Source organism: Sminthopsis crassicaudata, chromosome 4 (genome assembly GCF_048593235.1).
Source record: "Sminthopsis crassicaudata isolate SCR6 chromosome 4, ASM4859323v1, whole genome shotgun sequence".
Classification (NCBI taxonomy): domain Eukaryota; kingdom Metazoa; phylum Chordata; class Mammalia; order Dasyuromorphia; family Dasyuridae; genus Sminthopsis; species Sminthopsis crassicaudata.
In genome coordinates, this window is record NC_133620.1 from 174894727 (window position 1) to 174922669 (window position 27943).

General features: G+C 34.1%; 1 protein-coding gene across 27 annotated transcripts in view; it reads right to left on the bottom strand.

The window, feature by feature from the left end:
• Positions 1–27: 27 nt before the first annotated feature.
• The window catches only part of TPD52L1 (TPD52 like 1), a 139875-nt gene continuing 111959 nt past the window's right edge, over positions 28–27943 (bottom strand). For 9 of the 27 annotated variants that reach the window (XM_074309926.1, XM_074309929.1, XM_074309947.1 and 6 more), the window contains 4 exons: positions 18621–18722; positions 10242–10280; positions 7639–7699; positions 28–2743 (listed from right to left, as the gene is read on the bottom strand). In XM_074309926.1, coding sequence (XP_074166027.1) covers positions 2615–2743; positions 7639–7699; positions 10242–10280; positions 18621–18722 — 331 coding nt within the window. In that variant the 3' untranslated portion in view covers positions 28–2614. Of the gene's footprint in view, positions 2744–7638; positions 7734–10241; positions 10281–10782; positions 10841–18593; positions 18723–27943 lie in introns of those variants that run through there. The other 18 variants (XR_012489204.1, XR_012489207.1, XR_012489206.1 and 15 more) reach the window with 6 other exon arrangements.

The window sequence follows — 27943 nt, forward strand, 5'->3', positions numbered from 1 at the left end:
AATGCCATTACTAAAAAGACATTTTAATTAGAGTTTAGAATTTTATTTGAACACAAGTTTGGCAGAAATGATTTTACATAAAACTAATCACACGACCTCCAACACCAATTTCTCACCGTTATCATTCTCAGACTCCAATTCCTAAATGGATGAAGGTATTTCTGTGATTTACAGTTTGCCACATTTATTTACTTTTAGTGCAATTAAACTTGAAAACTTTCAGTTGACAGAAAATTTTGAAACCAAAAAAAAAAAAAAAAAAAAAAGATATAAAAGCATCTTAGGCCACAAACACTCCTTCAGTTTTAACTGTTGTGAACAGCACAGTATTTCAGAATGTCTTTAATAAAATGTATAGACTTCATATGATTCTGGTCCAAATTTGTAGGGAGATACACAATTGAATTTGAATGTCAATTGCTTTGCTGGCATAACCTAGAAAAACTACTAATTTTGATGGGTATATGCTATAATTGAAATACAACTTTATGACTAAGAGTGTTGTCTGGTAGGTGTCTGTTTCTGAAGTGTGTATTTACTAATCTGAAACTGTAGAAGAATATCACTTTGTACACAAAATATTTAGTTTTAATTTTGATTTCTAACAAAAGTGAAATTTGTGGCCAGATATATTTTTAGCTTTTTATATTATCAAAAGGACAACTTAATTTTTGTATAACATTGTAACAAGTAAGCATGTGAAAAAGGCAATTTTATGTATATATGTTTTGAGAAAAATCTTATGTTCAGATGAATAGAGTGAAGAACCCATTAGTAGACATGCAGATAAGGTTCAGAAAAGGAAGCAGGCCTTGAGAGACCAAGTAGTAAAGGACATGAAACCTGACAAGCAACTGGTTAGATTTTTTTTTTTTTTTAAGCTAAATTGTTATCAAAATGTAAATACAATTTGGGGAGATAAAAGGCTAGCCAAAGAACCATTGCAGCTTAGTATAGCTAATTAGTGAGGGAGGAGTGTTTAAGAATCAATGGTCCTTTATTAACTAAAATAATGGGATTCAAAGTAACTGCTGTGTAGCTAAGGAGAGATCCCCTTTAATGAACAAATAGTTTAATTAGTAACATCCACAGACTATTAATTCCTCAACAATTATTGTCTTTGCACAGCTAAGGTGCTTAATTAATGTTGAAAGAAATAGGAATATTTAATGTGCTAGAGTACTTACAAACAATTCATTCCCCTAAATAAAGTTATCCTGAAATCTTGCTGATAAGTAATAAAGAGAAGAACCCTAACTCTGTTCTGGTTGAATTAGTAAAAGAGCCAAATTAATACCATTTTAATGATTTTATATAAAAACATGAACTTTCCTCTCCTTTCGTAGAAAGCACTAAAAGTTAAGAAGCTTGGAGTTAGGAACCAATAGGCTGAAAGAAACCAAAATAGGGAAAATGTGGATGTTCAAGAGGTCTTTGAGTACTCAATATACCAAACACCCTGTGGTTAGGGTTAAATCCTTACAGCAAAATACTATCACAGAGATGTATATACCCCAAGTAGCCCAATTTTTATTACATGTTAATATTCATGGGTTTTATTTTGTAGATTATTATCTACTCATATCTAATTAGCAATTAATGGGGGAAAACACCAATTACTAAACTTTTAATATTTTTTGGTTTTTCTAAACTGAAAAATTTTGATTATTCTGCAGTCTTAAATTAAGGTGGTAAGGAATTTAGTGAAAAGCATATAAGCTTCCATTAGAAAGGAATAAAAGTATATAGTAACAATAGTTAGAAGGCATTCATTTATTCTAAGAAATCTGATACTGTATATTATATTAATTTCATATTGTTGGGCTAAAAGGCTCATAAAACTATACTTCCCTCTAATTACTCAAAAGAAAATAGCCAGTTTTTGGAGTGAAACAGTTGCCCTTTGATCTGAATAAGTAAATTGTAAGAAGATTTCAGAATTGTAAAATTCTATAAAAGCATCTCAGAATGGCTAAAGTCATAGCACATAGTAATATACATCTTTTACCATGGCCAAGAATGGAAGTGGAGATAAAAACACTTGAAATTCCCAAGATAATTATATACTTGAAACAAAATTTAAAAATCGAAAAAGCCTTATACTTTTAAAATCATTTTGCTCATCCCTTAACCCAATACAATTTCCATATGTTCCAGGGCTAGGAAGCCACAAGTGGCTGAAGAGACATCTGGTATATTTCATATATAGTTGAAAATGGGTATGTAAACAGCAATTCCTATTTACTGCACTGTGCTTGAAAAAGAAAAAAGAGTTGTGTAATGGGGTTTTAAGGAGACAAGCTGAGACAGCCAAACCAACAGGACAAAGAGATTAGTGCTTGGAATGGCAGACAGAGGTGTTATGGCCAGTTGCATGTCTGCTAATTAGAGAAATGTAGACAATTCTGAGTACCACATTCAGGGAACGGTTCCTACATCCACAATGACTACAACGGTTCATTTTTAAATACAAATAAGGTTGGAATTCTTTTCAAAAGTACAAGTACACTGTAGAGAAGTTTTCGGCCTTCACATTTGGCTAGGAGAAAGTGATAAAACACAGAATATGGGCAGAGGGTCAGCCTTAGGCTGGAAAAAGGTCTCCCCAGGCCTTTTAGCACCGAAGCTCCCCTTCTTTCTCAGGCATCCTCGGGGCTGCTGCAGCACTCTGAGCACTTGCATGTGCTGTAGAACTGAGTACTTCTTCAAAATTCCCTCCGCTGGGGGCGCCTCCTACTTTCGTCTGAAAAAGAAAGGGAGAGGATGAGGAAACTAAGGTAGACAGTACATATTGTTCTGTTTTACCAACATGCTTGCTTCCTTACCTGGGATCTAGCAACAATCTATGTTGTATTGGGGGGGTGGGGGGGGTGGCGCGGAAACGGGAAGGGATCAAGGCAGCAGAAAGGATCTTCTCTCCTCTACCATCTTGGGTTCTGCTTTCCAGATTCTTTTCCAAAAATACTAGATACACAACCTTTTCAGGTCCAAAATTTAAGTGAGCTTCATATTTTCTCTGTCCCCCATCATTTTGCAATTTTTAAAACTGAAATGACTAGTGTTCAAGTCTTATATTCAAGTACTTACATTCAAGCTCAGGCTTCTTAGCATGAGAAAGTCAACTGCAAGCTGTGGACCTGTGCCTTACTCAAAAAAGTATGTGTGTGGGCCAAAGGAATTGAACATTTAAAATATTGGATTTTCCTACAATAGCCTTCTGGGTGGCTTTTCAAACTTATTTGTTTTGTCTGTTTGCTTACCTATAAGGGCTACATAAATCTACCATCCTTCCCCAACCCCCAGGCAGAAAGTAAGAAAGAAGCCTTTGTCTCCCCCCCACCCCCATTTTATTAGTCTAGATCAGTGGATTTCTTTGAGCTTGGGAAATCCAGAAATATTAAAATGCCATAAAAGAGTTCTGAATTAAGAACTTCTTGACTTAAGGTTCTTTATGAATCTCAAGTTTCCTTGGCACCTTGTATCTAAGTACACTACAGAATTTTTAAAAAATGTCTAGTTAAGAGGATTAAAAAGGATTTATGTGACTTAATGATCAATTTTTAAATGTGTAAATGGGCCAGATCCTGCCCTTTCCAGTTAAAAACTAAATGTATAAATGCATCTTCTTACAAGCTAATAGGCTGCCATTTAGAACAGTACAAAATTAATATGTAATGAGTACTTCCAATCCCTCCTGAAACTTAATGTGTGTCTCAAAGGAGCTGACACATTCACAAATCATAATAGCATTAAAAAGAGGTACTCCTATCACCATTAGCAAATGTGGGAAAACACTTCTTGGCAAAAAACTGTGCTTACTGAATTTGCCTGTTACCAAATATCTTTCCAGTCCTTTTATAACTCTGGATGTGTCCATATTTATTCAAAAGGCAAGATCTGGCTGATTCTGTCAAAAAAAAAAACCCTATAAAAAACAGCTAAACGAAAACAAACTGTAATCACCAGAAGTTACCCCAAGTCATTCTTCTTTCTTAGCTCTGAATTTATTAATTTAATTTTCCTGCCATGTTATATGAGGCGGGTATGTGAGGCAGAGGAGAGTGACATAGACCTATTCCTCCTCTCTGATGCAGTCTTCTTACTGAAGTATAACATTATCTTTTCTTGGGTGTTTTTCACTGTTTTCACTTTTTCCCTTGAAAGTACAAGAGACTAGTAGCCTTACTGCCCACCCAATTGATTGCTTTCTCTTCTTATTAGCTTCCACTCTTGTATCAATTTAATTTTCTTGCACAGGATGAACCAACAAATTATATTATGATCATATAAATGATTTTTTTGGTCATCATTTAAACTCTTATCTTTTCCTTTCACCTCTCCCCTTAAAGCCAAGACAGCACAAAGAAAGATTAAGAGTTCAAAATAAGGCCAATGGGTCCCAATGGCCATAAGGAAAGGAAATTCTACAAAGCTCATTCCTTTCCCTTACTTATAAGATGATTCATATTGGTTTTGTGATGGACTTGAGTAATTCAGGCACAGCTCCATGTGAATGCAAGGATGTAGACTAAATGACAAGAACAAGAATAAGAATATGTAACTTTATGCAATTAAGAGTAGTTTGTCCTGATGTTTACTAATGCCCTTTGCATAAAATGTATACCAAGAAAGACAAACTAATCTTTTGTGAAAGACCAAAAGGGTTGATAAGAGCATGGGAATATAATGATTTACTTTGGGTTGTTTTAATAAGGTTTTCAATCCTGCCTATTTGATATACTTCATTACTTCTGTCTACATGACATATTCATCAATAAAATAAGGGAAATGGTCCTCTTTAGGTGGTTGTTGAACTGCTACAGAAACTATAGTTATCAGTAGGTGATTCTCTGTCAACCTGGGACAATATAATGAATACAGTTTCACAAGAATTGGTCTGTATCTTAACATTTTCCTAGTGACCTGAAAGATGAAATAAAAAGCCATCTCATTAAGTTTACATTTGACATCCAGCTGTAGTAGGATAAAATGGTAATTTGCAGGGAGGGGCACTGAATTTAAAATGATCTTGATGAATTAAAACAATCAACTTGAAGAGAGGAAAGATGACCATGCAAATGCCACATGGCAAATGACTAAAAAAGGATGCAGAAGTAGGCCTCATTGCACAACAGAAGCCAAATGTCTGTAGTATGGTGGGTATTTTTAAAAAGAATATCATATGAAGATGTGTGGAAGATGTGTGAATAAGAATGAATATTCCATAGCATCAGTGGATTAACTGACAATTTAATCTTGTACAATTTTGTAAGAGGGATGTGGCATTCTTGGAGAAGGTTTAGAGAAATAAAGATGATTAACAATGTAAAATAGGTAAAAGAATAAAGGCTAGAAGAATTACAATTATTCAAGGGAAAGGAAGGAACGAGAATGACTTTTTAATCAAATATATGAAATTATTAGAGAATGATCAGCTATTTTCCTTTGATTACATCAACAGAAGAAAAAGGAACAAGGAGACAATGTTAGATATGAAGCTTATTAGCTATTGAGAAGATAGGGCAGATATAGAATTACTTTCCACAAAGTTTTTTTATTCTAAGACAGATCCCAGTAGAATGAATTAAGCTATAAGTCTACCTGAAAGCAGAAGATCAGCAATAAACCTTCAAGATTACTTCTGTAAATGGCAGTGAGAATTTATCTCTAAGAGTATAAGAAACAGAAATGCTATAAATGGTGCTCAAAAACTTAAAAGAATATGTGGGTTTACTAGCATCCCAATAGTAAATGAAAATAGACCATTTTTTAATTCTTCTTTTGCTTCTTGTCATATCCCCTTCTTCTAACAGAAACCTAAAAAGTATAACTTCTCTTATATCAGAACTTCACTACCAGAATATGAAACCCATTTGCTTGGGGCTTAGGTATTGATCAAATGTTTGATAAAATTGATTTTCTGGGTTCCCTCAACCTATGGCTCAGCGAAAACTGAAATCACTACTATAGTAATAGAAGACTCTGAAAAGAAATCAATATTGAAAGAAAACACATCTCTTAATCTAAGTAAGGTCTCTCCACAGAAGGCCCAGGCAATGTTCTAGATATCCTAAAATATTTGGATAGGTGATTCATTGTGGTGATGATGAGAATGATGACTAGAGAAGGAAAATTTAGCATAGCACCAATGATTTTGCTGATGAAAAGGATTAAAACATAATATGTTGATTTCATTTTTGAACTTTATATACTTGTTGAGTAAAAAGATACAAAATGGACCAATGGAAAAAGGCCTTTCAGATAACTCCACAGAAGGAAAATATCAGGAAAATTATAATCCTATGTTACCCAATCTCTCAAATGAAAGGGGAGGAATGACCAGAATCAGAAAATTTTTTTCTTTACAGGAAGATATACTGTAATAAGTAAAATAATTACATAAATAGTCTTGGGTAGGTAGGGAAAGGAGTGTATATATCTGGACTTGAAATTCTTCAGGGAATTCCTAGTGTAGAAATCACTTTTGTTACAAATTTATAACTCTTCTATTGTTTTCAGCCTTAAAAAATTACCTGATTCTTTTTTTGGAAAAATTTTAGTAACTATATGCCACATATGGTGGCAGAGTGGAAAAAATACTGGGTTTATAGTTGAAAGATCTTGATTTGAGTGCCAACCCTGACTTTTCATTGTGGGTAAGTCACTTAGCTTCTTGTTAACTGAATTTATAAAATGAGGATAAAACTACTTATGGGAATGCTGTAAAGAAAGCATTTTATAATGCAGGAGTGTCCAGCCTGGGGAATACAGATAATAATTAATAAATAACTACATCACCTATTGAAATTTATCTTTTTTTTTCCTTATGTGTACAAACTTATTTTAGTATCTAAGAGAAGATACTTCATGGAAAGGCTTATTGAAAGCCAAGTCCAAAAAAGATAATATAATAAGATACATAAAACATACACATATATTTATTTATGTACTGAATTTATTTCATCTTAAAAAAGAGTTCACATACATATTTTTCTAAGGAGTTTTCTTGTTTGTTTTTTTTTTTTCCTTTTGCAAAATGGGGCAACACATCTATATTCATACATTCCAAATATTTCACTTGAATCCTAGGCTGAATTTAGTCAACATTACAGAAGAATGTATTCTGAACTAGTTATGGTCTTTTATCAATTTGTCCATAACTTGATCAATATGGGGAGGAAGTAACTGGGAGCACCTGATGGAATAGCAGCAACAAGCTAGTCAATTTCCATTTGCCACTCCACTTTTTCTAGAGCTTTGAGATGTGTCCTCTATTTTTCTAAAACTCTAGGTTTCTATATCTTTTATCCTCCTGTATTTAAGCATTCATATGAGACATCCTGGACACTCTAAACTAAGACTAAGAGGTGAAAATAAGAGTGAAAACAATTAACTCCACTAAAAAGAATAGTTTGGCACTCAAGTATCTCACCTAGACTGATTGGTGCTGGTTTCTATTACCATTACCTGTACATTTAAGAAACAGGGTTTGAGGTTGTGGTAGCCATGCTGCATATGCTGCACAGTATCCTGGCTGGGACAGTGTGAGGTGCCTGCCTGCTTTGGCACGCATGGTACCAATGACTGAGCTGTCTCCACCTAACAGACTCATTCAATGATTTAGCACTTAATCTGTACCTTAAGGCTTGTGACAGTTGTCTCAACCCTCTCCTCAAATGATTTGAAAGTAGGAGAATTCCTAAAACATAATAAAAGAGAGAGAGAAGTAAGCTCTACAGATCTAGTCGTCCTAGCAACCGTGCTGTGTGATTTGCTGCTTTTATTAGTCAAAAGCCGAGGTACAGAGGAGAAACCAATTTCCCATTCAGCACCAGCTATGTTTTAAAGGTATCTTGTGCCACTGCAAATCCCAAGCACACTAAAGAGATCCAGAGACTAGATGAGCATTAAAACAAAACAAAACAAAACAAAACAAAAAAAAAAAAACCAAATCAAACCAGTAAGGCATTTAACTATAGAATAATTAAATGTCATTTGCAATATTATGACAGTGACCATTCCATCACCATGGCTTCTTAGAAGTCAAAGGACCAACAGCCTCAAATATGCATTTCCTAATTCAAAATTCTGTCACAATAGATTTTTAACAACATCATGTTTTTGGCCAGGCTGCAGAAAGAATAAAATATTGAAAATAGCCTCATTTGAATTTTCTCAGTTAAAAAAACAGGATACTCATTCCTTTAATGAAAAGGGAAGACTATTTGGGGGGAAGGGAAAAAGGATCACTAAAGTTACCTTTTCTAATATCTAAAGCACTTTAGGCAATCTTGCCTGTGAAATCAGTTTCTACTGTTTCTAGAAAGGCATACTCTAATTCTTTAAAATGAAATATATTGGAGAATGATAGATTGTGAATTTTTTTTTCAATTTTGTTTTGTCTAGACTTATGATTTCATTAGTATAGGGAACTTCCAGTGTAGAAACTCCCTCTACTTACTTGGATAAAAGTATTTAGAGAACAATTGCCCAGGGCATTGAGAAGAAACTTTAACTTCTCTAGGAGAGTGTGTTAAGAGATGGGATTTGAGGCCAGGTCCTCCAAATACCTATGGTAGCTTTCAGTCTACCATGCTAATGGTATTACCAGCTCCCCTAAGTTCAGATCCCAAGAAATCAGTCTCTTCTTTCACTAAACAGAATGCAGGCAGCTCATATTAATTGCTCTGAGGTAGCTAGATAGCAAGGGATACCTGAACCTGAAGTCAGGAAGATCTGAATTTGAATGCTCCCTTACTAGCTCTGTGATTCCTAACTGGGCAAATCGCTTAACCTCTCCCAGACTTAGTTCTATAAAATGGTGATTAATACCAATACCTATCTCACAGGGTTGTGAAGATCAAATGAGATAATACTGGTGAGGTGTTTTGTAAACCTTAAAGTTATATAAATGCTAACTATTATTATATACATATCACATTCCTTTAATAGTTAAAATAGTTCAGAAGAGGCTTTGCCATTTGGTCATGTAAAATGTACTTATGAAATATATATATATATATGTATATATATATATATATTAATTTGGTTTAGTAACCTATCTATGGTAAAGAGATAAAAACAAATTTTATTTCCAAACTAAACATTTTTGCCTTTTTTTTTTAATTGCTAAAAATAAACTTTGAAAATTACACAATGAATATTATAAATGTTTGGGATGCTATTTTATATTCCCTATCCCACAGCTGGAAAAGTTAAGGTGGAAGGAACAATCTACAAAACCGAGGGTTTGGGGCAGAACTTTAGTATGTAAATTGATAAAATTTTCCCCAAGTAATTTAATATAAAAAAGCAGGGGACTTATTCCTTGTAACTAAAGGGGAAATTAGCAAGAAAATAGTTTTCTGGGGCAGCTAGGTGGCGCAGTGAATAGAGTACCAGCCCTGAATTCAGGAGGACCCGATTTCAAATGTGATATATCAGACACTTAGCACTTCCTAGCTGTGTGACCCTGGGCAAGTCACTTAACCCCAGCCTCAGGGGGGGAAAAATAGTTTTCTAAATCATTTTACTATTGCAGAAATCTCTGTTATATTGTTGGCTACCCAAACACCAAAAAAAAAAAGGAGGGGGGGAAGGGCTTGAGCCTAATTATGGAACAGGGTAGGTGATGGCAAACTTGAATCTACATTCAGTCTAGCACCAAATTAACAAACCAAATGTTCCTATTGTATCCCCCCAAATAATGAATTAAGCTGTGTAGCCTCAAGTAGTGTGAGCCTGCATCAGAAATCACAACAGAGAAAAACTTCTAATTAACTTACCTTTCTGTACAAGTTGAAGAACATGAAGGGGATTGTTTAATAAGATACTTCTGATTCATTTGATTTCGCCAATTGAATTCCCCATTTCCCTCAGTTAAAAACTTCTATTGCTTACCAAATCTTTCTGAACTATCTTGGATTTTCTTCCTTGCCCTTTCTTTGTATATTTCTCCACTATAGTCTGTAGAACCTAAGTTCCTTAAAGGCAATAGCAATATCCTAACATAATCAGCATACGTGCTTAACAAATTTATGTTGATTGATATTTTTAACCCACTTTCCATTGGCTGCTTAAGAATATTGGAAATAAGATGAGAAAAACAGGTTATTATTATTGTTGTTGTTGTTATTATTATTATTTTGCTTTCACACAAAAAAGAAACAAAATAAATGCCAACCAAACAGTAACTCTCTATATATTTACAGTGATATATAAAAATATCTTAAACACATTACCTCATAGCAGGCATACTTATGGAATGGCGAATAGAGTAACTTCAGTGAGAAAGCAGATGAGGAGAAAAAAGAAAACATCACAGTAAGTACAGAATGCCTTTCTACCAATTCGGTTTTCATTTTCACATACATGCAATGCCAACCATGCCAACCCACCATCAGGACACTGTTTTTATTGAGCCCTTATGGGTATCTGAATCCATTTATAAAGATGACAAAAGTGAATAGAGAATAATGGACAGCTGCATGCTATTTTATTCCTGAACAGACTAGTTAAGATATCCAGACTATTGTAGACAGCTGTGGATCTCAGCTCCTCCCAGGCAGGTCTACTTGCCAAATCCAACCTGTCCAGTCCAACCTTGTGTTTTTCCTGGAAGGTGGAGATTTTAGGAAAGAGAGGGATAGAAAAATAAACCAGTTCCTTCACTTCTTTGGTCTCACTGGCTTCAAAACCAGGAAAATGTACTCCTTGGGAGAAAGAAAAGAGGGAAAAGAAGTAAAAAGAGGCAAAAGCAGTATTTGCATGTTTCACAATTACAGGGTAAAAAACAAAACAAAACAAACAAACAAAAATAAAAATAAAAATAAAAACCCAGCTACCTCCCACTAGTTATCTACACATTATCTTCTTCCCCAGTAGAAGATGAGATCCTTAAAGGCATAGACCATGTATTTCCTTTTCTGTGATTTCTAATGCTTTGCAAAGTTGCTGGCACAAAATAAGCACTTAATAAATGCTTGCTGATAGACTTGTTCACTGACAAATGGCTGGCTCTTTCCCTGTGAGAGTCCAACCTTGTGCTATCACAATCTTGAGACCATCTAACAAAATATCAAAGGACAATTACTAATATGCATGAGGGGGCTAGAGGTACTCATATTTGCCTTTTAAAAAGATAACACTAAAGACAGCTACAGCAGCAGCAAATTAAGATCCTCAGAAGCCCCTTGACTGCCTCCTTCCCCAATGAACTAGTTCAAAGCACCTGGTTCTGGGAAAATTACCAGCAGCATTTTGTGAAAGACAAGGAAGTGGGAAGATACAGATTCCCATCTGTATTCCTTTTTTATTTTCCACAGAGCTGTGACTCACCACCACCAATCCCTTCCTGAGAACTCATGTTAAAGGATTTAAGCTCCAGAGTGGAGATGAAGAAGCTGCCCAATTTCCCCATATTTCAGGACACCAGGCCCATAGAAAGGAAAATTCTCCAACCTTAAATTCAGACTAGCTACTTTAGTTTCCACTAACTGTATGGGTGCTTTGAGCACAAAACCACTGAGTCCAGAGTATAAGCCAACACTGAAACATTTATTTTAGCAGCAAAGCAGAATGTAGGATTTGTAGTCTGGAAGACCTGAGTACAAATCGAACTTCAGACATTTATTAGCTATTACCCTGTATCTCTCAACTTCCATTTCTTCATCTGTAAAATGGAGATAATACTAGCCATCTATCTCACAAGAATAGTTGTGAGAATCTAATGGCAATAAATGTAAAGTACTTAGCAAATCCTAAAGAGCTTTATAAATGCTGTTATTAAATTAGAATTATTATGATGTTCCCATAAAGAGAAATTGAAGATTGTCCTGTTGGTCACTAAGCCTTCCTTTTGGTTACAACAGGCTTGTACAACCATAAGATAAGATTCCAAAATGCAAAGAGACATACAAACACTATCACTACAAACACACAGCTATTCCAGAAGAAGGCTGTTTCTGTTGAGGTATCATTTTTCTTTGAAATTAGAAACTGGATGTTAGAAACTTAATTTTGCTAGTGTTTGTGGCCTGTCTATTCAACCCTGGAACCAGAGAGCTAAAAGTAAGTGTGTAGACCTAAAATTGTAAGGGGAAAGTTATAAAATGCTGTGTTGAATGCAGTGCTTTAAAAGACAGACTGGGCTGTACGGCTGGGGGCTACCAGACTTGTGGGTACAGAGAAAGCCACGAAGAATCATTAAAAACACAGCCTGACTCACATGGCAAATAACTGGAAGTTTACAGAACCCTTGAAGTTTCCAGAGTCTGAGTGGGAGGGATTGTCACTTTAAAGACTCCACAGGGTAAGACCATCTTCTTTTTCCCTATCTATGACTATGAAACTGGTCAAATGATAAATAACATTTTTCTTCAGCCAACAAGCTAAAGCAGTGGTTTCTTGGGAGGAATTCAATTCCCTGAACTACCTCAGGAAACATGTAAACTCAGCCATTTGTATATGACCAAATTCATTTACCTGAAGTGGACTGGCATTTGTGAGTTTCAATACCATTTCCTATTATTATTCTATTTCTTGTAAATACATACCTGAACTATGACTGTAAAGGGGGAATGAAGAAATATTCTTAATGGGAAATAAAAAGGAACTAAATTTAGAGCTTTCTCAGACTTAGAGAGCAAGAATAAGCCATCAAATGATGTATTATAAAATCCTAGCTTGCCAGGGAACTTGGACCATAAGATGGATGGATAATAGTTATAAGTTTTCTTCCCTTACAACAAACTTTTAAGTAATCTGCTATGTGGGCAAAGCAACTTCTGGACTTCTATTTAGATTTAATGATGAAATTAAATCTCTCATTTCATGAAAGTATATCCTCATCATTATATATGGAACAAGCACCATTCATCCTTCTTTACACATACTTGGTTCAGACTTTCCTGATTACTATTATTTTAAGGAATCTTGTCCCATTCTGTTGAGATAAACTCTGGTCAAAAAATGTGTTTTTTGAAAGCAGCTTTTTCTTTGACCAGGTTACCTTTTATTCCCTATGGGAACAGCAAAGTTACCTATACTAGCATATTCCCACTACCTCTGCTTTCAATTTTCCTAAGATTCTTGTGCACCTTGTTAACTTTTCCTTATAATGTCCGTCAATGGAATCAGTAATGCAGCTCTTTATTGGAAGGTATAAAGAAAAGCCTTAATTAAACCTAGGGATTATTGTTTACTGTTTACCTTAGGGGGAATCTATCTATCTATCTATCTATCTATCTATCTATCTATCTATCTATCTATCTATATTACAAAGTGTCAGCAAAAACATTTTCTCATAAATTTATGTGAAGATGCAATTAGAGAAGATCTTCAGGAAAGTTTGTTTTATAAAAGAAAATAGATACAGGATAAGAAAAGCCATGAAATGGTTAGTTTTCAAATTACAAGTAAATAATATGAAAAAAAGAACTGAGATAGGAAAATGTTTACCAAAAAATCACTAAGAACTAGGTAAGAGGCATGCTTCAGTTTAGGAAAAGGAAGAAAAGTAATATATATTTTAAATTTTAATTTTCATATTAGCAGCTCCATAGCAAGCTGTACAATACATCAAACTGATTTTGCAACTTTTACTGATGTATTTTTTCTATCTTAAATGCACATAAAACCAGATCCTTTATGTATGTGGGAAGACGCTATGAATAAAAAAAGATAGGTTCCTAAGAAAATTACTTACCAGACTAAAAAATGAAGGAATGTTAATCTGAATTATTCAGAAAAAACCATGTTTTGCTTAATAAACCTGAGTATGTATAACACCCTTCAGCTTTCTTCCTATTCATGTGGTGAAATGAAAACCTAAACACTTTTTTAACAAATCAAACAACTTTTTATGTTGGCCTGGGGTGTAAAAGGAAAAGAGAATGTATCATTTACTTCTGAGGAGTAAGGCAAAGACCAGCATAACAAAAGTAAGGAACAACAATAAAGCTTACCCAATAGAATGGGATCTGTAGCAGGAGAAGCAAAATGAGAACAGCAATAGTTAAGGGCTAGCATATTTAGAAACAGTACATAGAGAAATCATTCTGTTTACTCTTACAATCCTATGAGCAACAAAGTAAAATAGTTACGTTTTTTCTTAAATATTCTTCACTTATGATGCTTGGAGTTTTAAGTTTCATGGCAAAGAATTAATTTTGCTTACTGAAGAGGTATAGTTATAGTATACAGAATTCTTGTTTCTTCCTTGCTTCAAATTTTTGTCCACTTCACGCTTATCTTGTCTTATGCACCATTGTAGAATCAAAGAGAAGCGTGAACTCAAACCTTTTAATTTCACTATTTTTGTTTGCTTTTTATGATTTTGCTGATACATGGGAAAGCAAAGCTACTACAACTAACTTTTACTATAACTTGGATTTCGGTTAAACAATGTTTTTCTTTGTTGTCACTGATATAAAGAATCTACTGCATAAATCTATTGCAAAAAGTATGACAAAATTCAACATATTATCGTAGCTAAATTATAAATAATCTAAATCAATGTTGTAAGAACTAAACTCTAGAGGAAATTTAGTTTCTAATGTTAAAAAATAAAATATTTGTAATTCCTTCCATTTATGCAACACATTAAAAAATAATTTCACTTGTCTCATTTTATCTTTAAAACAACTATCTCAGGGACTTAGGACAGGTATCATTCCCATTTTACAGATGGAGAAAGGAGTCAGCTGAGGAATTAAGAGGCTTTTCAGGTCTTACAAATAATTAGAAGACCAGGAAGTAGAATAAATTCTAATACTAAAATAATAATTCTGCACTGTGGAATTCCAAATCCCAAAGAGAAAAGAGAAACTCACCTTGATCAATAAGTCGAGGAAATAATCCACAGGCCAGAATTTTACTAAACAACTATAGGGGGAAAAAATCAAATACAACCAAAAAACTCAAATAAACTATGAGTACCATTTCTATTTATATATATCAAAATTTTCATGGCCTAATTAATAGTAAAGGAGGGACTGTTGATCAATATTGATAAATATTCTACATAACATTGTAGAAAGAACACTGGATTGAATCAGCTAGGTTCAAGAATTATGTTTGTTGCTCTAGGCCTGTTTTCTCATCTATAAAAGGGGAATGATAAAACTTGTAATACTTAACACCTTGTAGAATATTTGGGAAGAACACACTTTATAAACCATAAAAGCACCATGAAAAACAGTATGAAAAAAGTGATTGATTTACTATGCTCAAGCCAAAAACTCCATGAAGAGAGAATCATGCCCTACATAGCTATCAACCCTTCATGCTGCTGAAAGATTCACATAAGGAAAATCAAAGAAAAGGAAATAGAATTTTTAAAAAACAATCTAATTTGGGTTTTCAAAAATATGGAATGCATGTGAAGGAATTTGTGAACTTTTCTGGATACACACATTATATATATATATATATATATGTACATATATATGTATGTATGTATAAATATATATATATATACATACACAGATACATACATATATACATCAAATCTGCTCAAAAGATATTTTTAAAAAATAAAACTATCTGGAACAAAATTCAGTAATTATATTTACTTTCATTTCATAACACACCTTTTAAAAACTCTAAAATGTTCAGAAGTTCCTTTATTTTTTCTCTCATCTAGGGATGTTTATTAAATTAAATGACTTTGTTTAAACATGTACAATTTTTATTATATCTAAGCATCTTATGTACTTAGATAGAGTTTTCTCCCTTGAATCTAAATATCCCCTGAAAACAACCAAGTTTTTACAAAGAAAATTATCCTCATTTCAGTGGATTGTCAGATCCTATTACTTTAAAAAAATTGTTCACTGAATTTTAAAAATTACACCTAGATGTTATGCACTACAGTGTGAACCTAAAGTATCAAAGCATGCTTTGTTAATTTACTTGAGTTAGTTTTCTTCTTTGTTTACAATGAGAGAACTTGAATTTTTTATAGAAGGTAATAATTTAAAGAAATATTGAAAAATCCCAAGAAATACACTTCAAATCATCTAGGATTATAATTGGTGAAAACACAGAAGCCAATCTGTATATGTTCTATATGGATAAACATACACATGCCTTCACATACATTCTAAGCACATTGTTCCTAGTTTACCTCCACAAACAAATTGACTTTGGTGTCTGTGAAATAGAATGAATGGCTCTTTGCTGGAGTGGTCTCCCTGGAGTCTATATGTCTTAAAATTGTACAAAGTGTCTCAAAAGTTTCTGAGCAGTTTTAAACATTTAAGTTAAAGTTAGAACACCGTGTATAAATGATATCTCCCTATTAATAAAATCCTTTTTAATGCTTCAATAACTAGAATTTTTAAACGGATTTTAAGACAGATCTAGCTTATATAGAAATCACTGAATTAGAAGGAAACTAGTGGGTAGGTACTATACTAAGCTCCTAAAACATTAAAAAAAAAATTCTTGGGACAAAATTTTTAAGTAATCCCAGCTCTCAGTTATGATATGAAAATGACTTTTCTCATTTGGGAGGCCAATTAAAACTTTGTTAATAAATTTAGCTAATAATGAATTATCCCCTCTAGGGACACATGTAGCAGAAGATAGAAGATGTGTGATTAGAGAAAGAATATAGTTCCTCTTCACTCTCTAAATTTTAGTGCCTTCTCTCTTACAATTATTTCTTCTTTATCTTGAATATAATTTGTTTTCACCTATTTATTTATTTGTTTGTTTGTTTTCCTCATTAGAATGTGAGCAATTTGAAGACAAATGGCCTTTTGCCTTCCTCCCCCCCATACCCCTAGCACGAAGCACAATAACTGGCACAAAGTAGGTACTTAATAAATATTCACTATTTTCATACTTGCTTTTACTTCTAGCTTTATAATAACATCTGAGAAAGCATAAAATCCTAAATTTTCATTTATATCACCCTCTTTCACAGAAGAACTATTTTATTGGTATCATCTTATTAATAAAAAATGAAAATAAAATTTCTGCACTCAGATGTTTGTCCACTGACATATTTAAGTTGGGTGATAATGAAACTATTGAAGTAGAAGTTGATTTATTTTTGTTGAAAACCAGTTTGGATTCTAAGACAAATATTTCCCCCTCATGTGACAAAACTATGAGAATAGTTATTTGTACAAATATTTGTACAAAAATCTATTAAGAATTACTTTTAAAAAAAATTGATTAAAAAATAAAATTCAATCTCCTGAGGCATGTGATAATACTTAATAGCATCACTGGAAAAAACCCACTGGATTGGGATATTAAAAATTTGGTTCAAGTCTTAATACTATCACTATCCTAACTGGCAAGTTACAACCTCTCTGGACTTATTGTTCCTATTCTGTAAAATGAGATTGGATTAGTGTGTCTACTGAGTTCTTTTGATTGTGATTTTATAGGATCCTACTGAACTAAAAGACATCAAAGGAACCCCCCAAAAATCTCAAATATAATTAATTTTCTATAAAATATTCTAACTTTGCAAGAATAAACATCAAAAACAGATACAGCCTTGACAGAGTTAAATTTCTTCAAATAGTGTCTGTCTTATGGACACTTAGTTATCACTTTGCTATTTATACATATATACATAAATATGTGTGGAGAGAAACATATAAGAGAGACACATACAAAGAGATATGTAAACATTCATAGTTTTATCAAGTAAAAGGGAAGCTCTTAAGAGCAGGGTCTGTTTCATTTTTGCCTCTTATCTCCCCAATATCTAAGGGCAGTTTGGCACAAAAGACATGTTTAATAAGTGTTGTTGATTGACTGATTGTTTCATCATTTGTATGATTGGAGAGGAGGAAGGTAGATGGCCTGAGATCCTTCCAGGCTCAGAAGGCAAGTTATTTATCTATAGTCTCTCAGCTGGAAATATCTGAGAGAGGATTTGAACTTAAGTTTTCCAGACTCCAAGTCCAAAACTCCATCCATTATATTATGCTGCCTCTTTACTGACCAGCAGAATATGATAAAAAAAAAATTAATATTGCAGTATAAGGCATTATGTAAATGTTCAAATACACAAATATCCATATATACATTTGAGTATGTATATATTTTTTAAAATATACACATGCATATATACAAATACACATAACTTTTCAATAGTATTTATACAACAAAAGAAACACCTATACTGAGAAATCAAAGGATAAAGGGTCTTGCTTTGCTGGGACTATTTTCTACTACCAAGAATCAAGACATACTGCAGCATGAATGAATATCCCTGCCCAGATGTGATAGGATTTATAAGTTAAAGTGCAGCTTTCCAGGTAGATTTCATTTCACACATTTTGTTTTCTATATTGGATTATAGTAATTAAGCCTTTCCTAAGTGGGCTCTGAAGTGGGCTTGTTATTTTTCCTCTCAATAGTAGTGTTTACAAATGGCTAGAATGTCTCAGATTTCCACTACGGACTTGCAGTATGGGAAGGAACTCCTCTGCCATAGACTCATTATACTTTATCTAAGGCAAGACAGTTACTCACTTACGTTCACTGTGGCTACTATCAGACATTACATAGAAAGGGAAGGAAGACCAGCTGACAGTGAAGTGAATAACTCCCTACTTTTTCAAAGCCAAACCCAAAGCTCAATCTAGAAGTACCTCATGTCTCCAAACTTCTTGCTGATGGCTGTGCCCACGTTGCTGAAAGCTGCAGTTGCCTTCTGCCCTGCATGGCTCAGAGTTTCATGTGTTTTCTTGTAACTAGAAATAAACAGAACAACAACATTAAGTAACGGTTCAGATAACAGACAGTATAACCTCTATCTGACTCCCAGATCCTTATTTGTAAAGCAATCTCTAGAGTGCTATGGATTTAGGAGGTAAATAATCCATAGAAGTTAATATTCAAATAGTTCACAATATAAGGTGAAAACAAGGCCTTGCAATACTGCAGTAGAAAACATGAACTCACAAAAATGAGAACATATGTCTTTTAAAAGCAATCTGTTTTGTATGCAAAAAGGTTCAAGAACCACTCTTTAAAAATTCATTATAACTCAGGTTTAATGGAGTTTCTAAAATAAGCACTAATCTAAGTAAGCTATCTGTAGGAACCAGAAAAGGTAGGTGCCTAGTGGGAAATTTAAATTTTTGTAAGGCTTTTAATCTGTGTAAAAATAACTTGGAAAGATGAAATCAATTTGATTATTTAACCTATCAATGCTTAGATGTCTGATTAAAAATCAAAGATAGCTACTAGCTAAATAATTCCTTGAAGTCTCCACCTCTGAAAAGGATAATCAAGATGTTAACTACTGCTTTCTTTTAAAAAGTTGCTAGAACATCCATATCTAACCAGCAAGTAGGTTTAAATTTAAGCAGGAATCTGAAGAATCACTTGTCAATTATGCAGCTTCTAAACATTCCTCCTGAGCTGTATACATGAGATTAAAATGTAACTGGGAAAGTTTTAACAAAATAAATAAAAATACCATCCCTAAATGGTTATAATGAGGGAAAGGAAAGGGGGAACCCCATTTCTCGGCACATAGATAATCCCATGAGGCGCAGTGTCCCCTGCAAAATGAATTTACAGGCCTGAAAACCTAGATTGATAAATAAAAGGTTTATTGTAGGAATTTGGAAGTAAAGCTCAGTTAGAAAGACGCCAGGGCCAAAGGTGAATCTCCAACCCCAGATACCCATACATATATACACACATACCTCTTTCCTATCCCTGTTGACTCTTTGCTTTAATTCTGCTCCTTAATTTGCCTTGTAATTATTACTTAACCTCCCCCACCCCCAAGGATCCCTCCTTTGTTGTCTTCCTCTACTTTTTGCTTCCTCCTCCTTCCATCCCTCCCCTTTATTCTTTATAGATTTTTGAAGGGCACTATATCCTTCATGGTATATTTGTAGTGTTTAATTCCATCCCAATGTGAGTAGGTTTTCAGTACTATCAGCCTTCCTCCCTCTTCTAATGCCTCTGGATCTATTCTTCTGCACCTCATTTGTTTAACATAATTACTATTTTTACTTTAATTCTGCCCCATTCTTTCTTTTGAGCTATCCAATTGCTGATGTCAATATTAAACATGTGACATACATTTCTATGTAAAAAACAACTCTACCAACAATGTATTATTGTCCAGTTTTCCCACATCCCCTCCAACATTCGTCATTATCTTTTCCTATCATTTTAGCCAATCTGAGAGATATATAGTGATACCTCAGGGTTGTTTTAATTTGCACATTTCTCTGATTAATAGTAATTTAGAGCACATTTACATATAAATCCATCTATTTTTAAGGTTTCAACAATCACTTATGCAGATAAATCCCAATCTCCAATCCCAGAGTCTTTCTCTTGATTTTCAGTTCAGAATATCTACTGGACATTTCCTAATGTTCTATAAGGAACTCAAACCTAACACATCTAAAACCATGTATCATCTTTTCTCCAAAACAATGTCTAATTCTGGATTTTCTTATTTCTGTCAACAGTATCATTTTTCTCCTCCTGGGGCATCTTTCTCCCTCTATTCAGTCGCTAGGTTAAGCTGCTTCTTTCAAAATATTTTTTAGAATTCACTCCTTTCTATTCTGCAAACTCAAAAACTAGCCTCTCATCAAATCAGAATTAGATCAAGATTCCAAAGTCTCCAATTCTTCTCCTTTTAACATTGTTATCATGAATCAATTTCACTCCACATGCTTCTGTTCAAATACCTTTAGTATTATATACCATTATATACAAAAAAGATAAAAGCATAATTTCCAAATATTTACATAATCTAGCTTCTAGTCTCTACTCTCTAATATAAATCATGTCACTCATTTGAGAACTTTGTATGAAAAGACTTTTGAAGGAAACTATATATTCTAGGATGTGTTCCCAAAATATGACTATGATTTCTCACTTCATGCCTTCCCTCTCTCCGTTCTTCTCTATCACTTGCTCTCCACTTATCTATCTCTCCTTCACAATTTAAATCAATTCAGCAATTATTAAATGCCAATTAAGTGCCAAACATATATGTAGGTCCAGATACAACAAATTCCAGCACACAAAGTAGCAGCATTCTATTGAGGAATATGGAGAGAGATATACCATGTACAGAACCAAATAAATTGAAAGCATTTATGAAGTATTTTCACAAATTAAAGTGTCTCAATCATTAGAAGGAGTGAATCAGGAAAAGTATTCAAATCTATGAGATGAACAAGAGAAGGGGACCAGACATGGGGGACCACTTATGCAAAAACATAAAGACAAAAGAAGAGAACATCTAGCTGACCAACCTGATTGGAATGTAGAGGGCATAAAGGGAAATAACATGAAAACAGACTGAAAAGGCAAGAGGAAGCTAAGTTGTAAGTATTTCTTATTTTATCCTAGAGGCAATACGGATTCACTGAAGAATCTTCTGCAGAACAGTAATAAAAGAAGACCTGTATTTTAAGAATATCAATGTGGCAACTATACAGAGGATGAATTAGAGAAGAGACCAATTAAAGTAGAGATTAATTAAGATGCTATTATAATATTCCAGGTACATGTTGAATGGAAAATTCTTTTTTTTTTAAACATTTATTTATTTATTTATTTGTTATTAATTTTTTTAATTATAATATTTTCTTTGACAGTACATATGCATAGGTAAATTTTTTTTACAACATTATTACAACATGTATTCCCTTCTGTTCTGAGTTTTTCCCCTCCTTCCCTCCACCCCCTCCCCTAGATGGCAGGCATTCCCATACATATTAAATATCTTATAGTATTTCCTAGGTACAATATATATGTGCAGAACCTTATTTTGTTGTTGTTGTTGTTGCAAAGGAAGGATTGTATTCGGAAGGTAAAAATAATCTGAGAAGAGAAACAAAACAAAACAAAACAAAACAAAAAAACAATGCTCACAGTTTACACTCATTTCCCAGTGTTCCTTTTCTGGATGTAGCTGATTCTGTCCATCATTGATCAATTGGAATTGGATTAGCTCTTCCCTAGATTGAAGATATCCACTTCCATCAGAATACATCCTCATACAGTATCATTGTTGATAATGATCCCCTAGTTCTACTCCTTTCACTCAGCATCAGTTGATGTCTCTCCAAGCCTCTCTGTATTCCTTCCTGTTGGTCATTTCTTACAGAACAATAATATTTTATAACATTCATGAAAATTCTTTATTTAGACTTTCACTCTGATTAATGATGCAAAATTCAGGGCAAAGAATTAAGAGGGTTTTATTATAAGTATGCCACAATAACAAAGACTGGATGATCATTGAAGATCAGCAAATGACTTCAAGGTGAAGACAGCTTTTAAAGATAACTTTAAGATAATTCAGATAGGTTTGCCTCAGCAAAAGAAGTGATGTTCCTTGAATCTCAGTTCCTCCCCAAATTTGAAGAATATGACAATCTACAGGAAGGGGTACATACTAAAGAGCTGGTGATACAAAAACTGTTAATTGGGTGTTTCCTTCTTTCCTTGAGCCTCCCCCAATGCTGTTTGATAAACAGGGCTGGGAACAAAGGATAACTGAGTCCACATTTACCTTCAACATATAAATGATAACAAGTAGAGTTAAAGGAGAGAAGGATGTGAGACACCACTAGGTAGTTATTAACCAGATACACCTGGGCGCCTTGATGTGAAGATAATGAAGAACAAGTAGAAGAAATAGGAGAGAAAAGCATCATGGAGGCCAAAAGAGAAGTCAATGGTCAAGCAAGTCAAAAGCTTCAGAGAAATCAAGGAGGATGAGGACTGAGAAAAAAATAGCTGGATTTAACAATTGAGAAAGAAATCATTTTGTTGAGTGATTGGATTGAAAAATTACAAGACAGCATAGAAAACAAACAATTTGAAAATGTGATCATAATCCTTTCTGGTTTGGCTATGAAAAAGAAAAGAGGTACTGTGAAAGAGAAGAAGAGGTACAAGATGATGGCTTGATGATTAAATGACAATTATTTAAAGATCTTCATTGGCCTGGGAATATTTTTAGGTGGTGCAGAAGGAGCCATTAGATAAGGAAAAATTGAAGACAAGGGAAACAGAGGGACTGACAGAGGCATAAAGCCTCTATGCAACTAGCTGACATAGTGGATAGAATGCTAGGTCTGGAGTCAGAAGACCCGAGTTCAAATCTGGCCTCAGACATTTATTAGCTGTGTGACCCTTGTTTGCCTCAATCTACTGGAGAAAGAAATGGCCAAACATTGTATTATCTTTGCCAAGAAAACCTCATGGAGGGGAGCAGTGTGTGGTCTCAACCAGCGGAAAATTTGTGGGGAGAACTTTACCACAGTATGAGCTACATTGCTCTGGCAGTAAGCCAGTAGATCAGCAGAGAAGCTATAAACATAGGGGGTAAAAACTATAACCTAAAACTCCAGGGGACCTGGCCACACACTCCCAAACCCCAAGTAACTCAGCAAGCTCTCAGAGTGCAACCACTGTGCAGAGGCAGTGCACCATTGCTGTTCCACTGCTGTCCCAATGCTGCTTCACTGCTACTTCCTATTGTCTGTAGAGGATGTTTGGTAATACCATACTGCCCCAAAAGCAGACCACAGTTGTTTTTTTCTTGTTTTCTTTGTTTCTTTTTTGTTAAAATGAGTAAAAAGTTAAAGCAGGCTCTAACTATACATAGCTTCTATACTGATAGAGAGCAGACTTCAAGCCTTGAGGAGGCTAAAAACAGACTGTCTCTAGATGAAACCCCAAAGGGCGTATGATCTGCATCACACAAGACTCTCATAGAAGAAATTTAAAAAGTTCTTACAAGAGAGCTAGAAGAAAAATGGGGAAAGGAAAGGGAAGCTTGGCAAGATGGTGTGGATAAGTCATCCTACTCATTAAAAGATACAGTGGATAAAGAAATCAACTCCCTGAAAAAGAGAGTTAGTAAACTGGAAAAAGAAAATACTTTTCTAAAAAATAAAACTGACAAAATGGAAAAAAATCCATAGAACAAAGCAACTCATTTAAAACTCAATTGGACAATTACAAAAAGAATTTTTAAAAATGAAGAAAATAATACATTAAAAATCAGAATTGAACAAATGGAAATGAATGACTTGAGGAGACACCAAGAATCAGTCAAGCAAAACCAAAAAATTGAAAAAAATGTTAAATACTTACTTGGGAAAACAACAGACCTGGAAAATAAATCTAGGAGAGATAATCTGAGTATTATTGAACTTTCTGAAAATTATGTTGATAAAAAAATTAGCCAAGACACAATTTTTCAGGAAATCACCAAAAAGAACTGCCCAGATGTTATAGAAACAGAGGGTAAAATAGACATTGAAAGAATTCATCAATCAACTACTGAAAGAGATCCCAAAATCAAACAAGAAATATTGTGGCTAAATTCCAGAACTATCAGAAAAAGGAAAAAAAATACTACAAAGCATCTAGGAAAAAAATTCAAACACAAAGGAGCCACAATAAGGATTATTCAGGGTCTAGCAGCATCCACATTAAAGGATTGAAGAGCCTAGAATCTGATATTCCGAAAGGCTAAGGAACTTGGTATGCAGCCAAGAATAACTTACCCATCCAAAATGAGCATTTTTTTTTCCAGAGAAGAAGATGATATTCAATAAAATAGGTGAACTCCACCTTTTTCTGATTAAAAAAACTGGAACTAAACAAAAAGTTTGATCTCCACATATAGGACTCAAGAGAAACATTAAAAGGTAAAAAGAAATCTTGGGAACTATATTTCTATTATGAGTATACATAAAGAATACATGTATAATGGTACTATATTTCATGAAGAGGCAAACAAAACCTATTATATCTGAGAAAAAAAAAAGGGAGGGGGATGAGCATAGTGTGTATCTTACTCTCATCAGAACTGGCTTGAAGAGAAAAATATTAGACATAGTTGATTTATAGAGAAACTTCTCCCACCTCATTGAAAAGTGGGAGGGAAAAAGTGAAAAGGGAAGGAGTAAGCTAAATAGAAGGGAATATAGAAATTGTGAGGAAAAGGGGTAAGAAAGGGGAGGGACTCAAGGTAGGGGGAGAGATCCTAAAGAGGGAGGGCTGCATGAGGCAAGTGGTGCTCACAAGTTTGATACTGGAGAGGGGGGTAAGAGGGAAGGAAAGGAGAAAAGCATAAACTGGGGTTAAAAAGATGGCAATAAATACAGAATTAGTCATTTTAACAAAAAAATGTGAATGGGATAAACTCTCCCATAAAGAGGAAGTGGATAGCAGACTATATTAAAAGGTAGAATCCTACAATATGTTGTTTACAGGAAATATACTTGAAGCAGGACGATACATACATACAGAGTAAAGATAAAAGCCTGGAGCAGAATCTACTATGCTTCAGGTGAAGTCAAAAAAGCAAGGGTAGTCATCCTGATCTCAGATTAAACAAAAGCAAAAACTGATCTAATTAAAAGAGATAAGGAAGGGCACTATATCTTGCTAAAAGGTAGCATTAGATGATGAAGCAATATCAATATTAAACATATATGCACCAAGTGGTGTAGCATCTAAATTCTTAAAGGAGAAGTTAAGAGAGATGCAAGATATAATAGTGGGATATAAAGTCCGGACTAGCTCCCTGGAAGCCTCAAGAACAGCTGGAGTCAGGATAAGTAAAAGTCCTTGGTCTTTAGAGGGAGAAGTGAAGGAGACAAACTGCCACAGGCTCACCACCAACCTTTCTCCTCTTCCTCCTGTCAAAAAGTGAGTCTGGCTTGTCTCCCCCACCATCTAATCCCTCCTAAGATTATCTGTAAACACCAAACATCAAGCCAGCATAGAACAGTGAGAAGGGCCATTTCTCCAAACATATGCTAATAGAATCATTATCCAATAGGTAATTAGCCTTAAGTGCTCAGTTGTCTGATTCAAACTTTTAAGAGTTTCAGCCCTTTACACTAGGAGATTTCAACCTTGCACTCTCAGAATTAGATAAATCAAACTACAAAACAAATGAGAAAGAAGTTAAAGAGGTAAATAGAATACTAGAAAAGTTAGGTATGATAGATCTTTGGAGAAAACTGAATGGAGACAGAAAGGAGTACACTTTATTTCAGCAGTTCATGGAACCTATACAAAAACTGACCATATATTAGGACATAAAAACCTCAAATTCAAATGCAGAAAGGCAGAAATAGTAAATGCATCCTTTTCAGACCATGAGGCGATGAAAATTACATTCAATATAAAGCCAGGGGAAAATAGACCAAAAAAAAATTGGAAACTAAATAATCGCATCCTAAAGAATGCTTGGATAAAACAGCAAATCATAGACACAATTAATAATTTCACCCAAAAAAATGACAATAATGAGATGTCATACCAAAATGTGTGGGATGCAGCCAAAGTGGTAATAACGGGAAATTTTATATATCTCTGGAGGCCTACTTGCATAAAATAGAAAAAGAGAAGATCAATGAATTGGGCTTGCAACTAAAAAAAGCTAGAAAAGGAGCAAATTAAAATCCCAGTCAAACACTAAACTTGAAATTCTAAAAATAAAAGGAGAGATTAATAAAATTGAAAGTAAAAAAAAAACTATTGAATAAATAAAACTGAGTTGGTTCTATGAAAAAACCAACAAAATAGTAAATTTGATTAGAAAAAGAAAAGAGGAATTAAATTGGTAGTCTTAAAAATGAAAAGGCAGAACTCGCTACTAATGAAGAAATTAGAAATTAGAGCAATAATTAGGAGTTACTTTGCCCAACTTTATGCCAATAAATTCAATAATTTAAATGAAAAAGAATACCTTCAAAAATATAGGTTGCCTGGATTAACAGAGGAAGAAGTAAATTGGTTAAACAGTGCCATCTTAGAAAAAGAAATAAAACAAGCTATTAGCCAACTCCCTATTTTACAGATTTTACAGATTTACCTAAGGCAAATGGGGTTAAGTGATTTGCCCAGTGTCACACTGTAATTGTATGAGACCAGATTTGAGCTCAGGAGCTCAAGAGCTCCAGGCCTGGCACTCTTACCCACTGTGCCACTTAGCTGCCCCAAAGAACATTCCTTAGCTTTCATCCTAATAATGGGAGAGATGATATGTAAATAAAAATAACAATTTTGTTTTTGTTTATTTGTTAAATCCAGTTTGGCTCTTCAATACCCTGCAGACCATAGCACACCAATGCTGTCTATGAAGTTTGTTGTTGTTGTTGTTGTTGTTGTTGTTGTTTGTTTAATAGCTTTTTATTGACAGAACATGTGCATGGGTAACTTTTCAACATTGTCCTTTGCAATCACTTCTGTTCCAACTTTTCCACATTCATTTTCCAGTGTTCTTTCTTTGGGTGTAGCTGATTCTGTCCATCATAGATCAATTGGAACTAAATTGGATCCTGTCACTGAAGAAGATAGCCACTTCCATCAGAATTTATCCTCACATAGTATTGTTGTTGAAGTATATAATGATCTCCTGGTTATGCTCATTTCACTTAATATCAGTTCATGTAAGTCTCTCCAAGACTCTCTATATTCATCCTGCTGGTCATTTCTTACAGAATAATAATATTCCATAACATTTATATACCACAATTTACCCAGCCATTCTTCAATTGATGGGCATCCATTCAATTTCCAGTTTCTAGCCATTATAAAAAGGGCTGCCACAAACATTTTTGCACATACAGGTCCCTTTTCCTTCTTTATTTCTTATGCCTCTTTGTATCACTTAAAGAGAATGGCCTCCACAAAGCATATACTGATTAGCATTTCAAAAGCCTCTTATACTGAAATGAATCTTTCAAGATCCTAGAGCTGAAAGACTTTAGGTTTTGGTAATGCTTGTTGGTAAATTGGCACATTTCCTAGAGTGTAAACTCCTGAAAGGCAGCTACAGTTTCCTTATAGTCTTTGTATCTTTATAATGCTTGCCACATGATAGGGGTTTTAATAAAATTTTCTGATTGAGACAAGAAGAAAGTGTCAGGTAAACAAACATTCAGTCACCTCC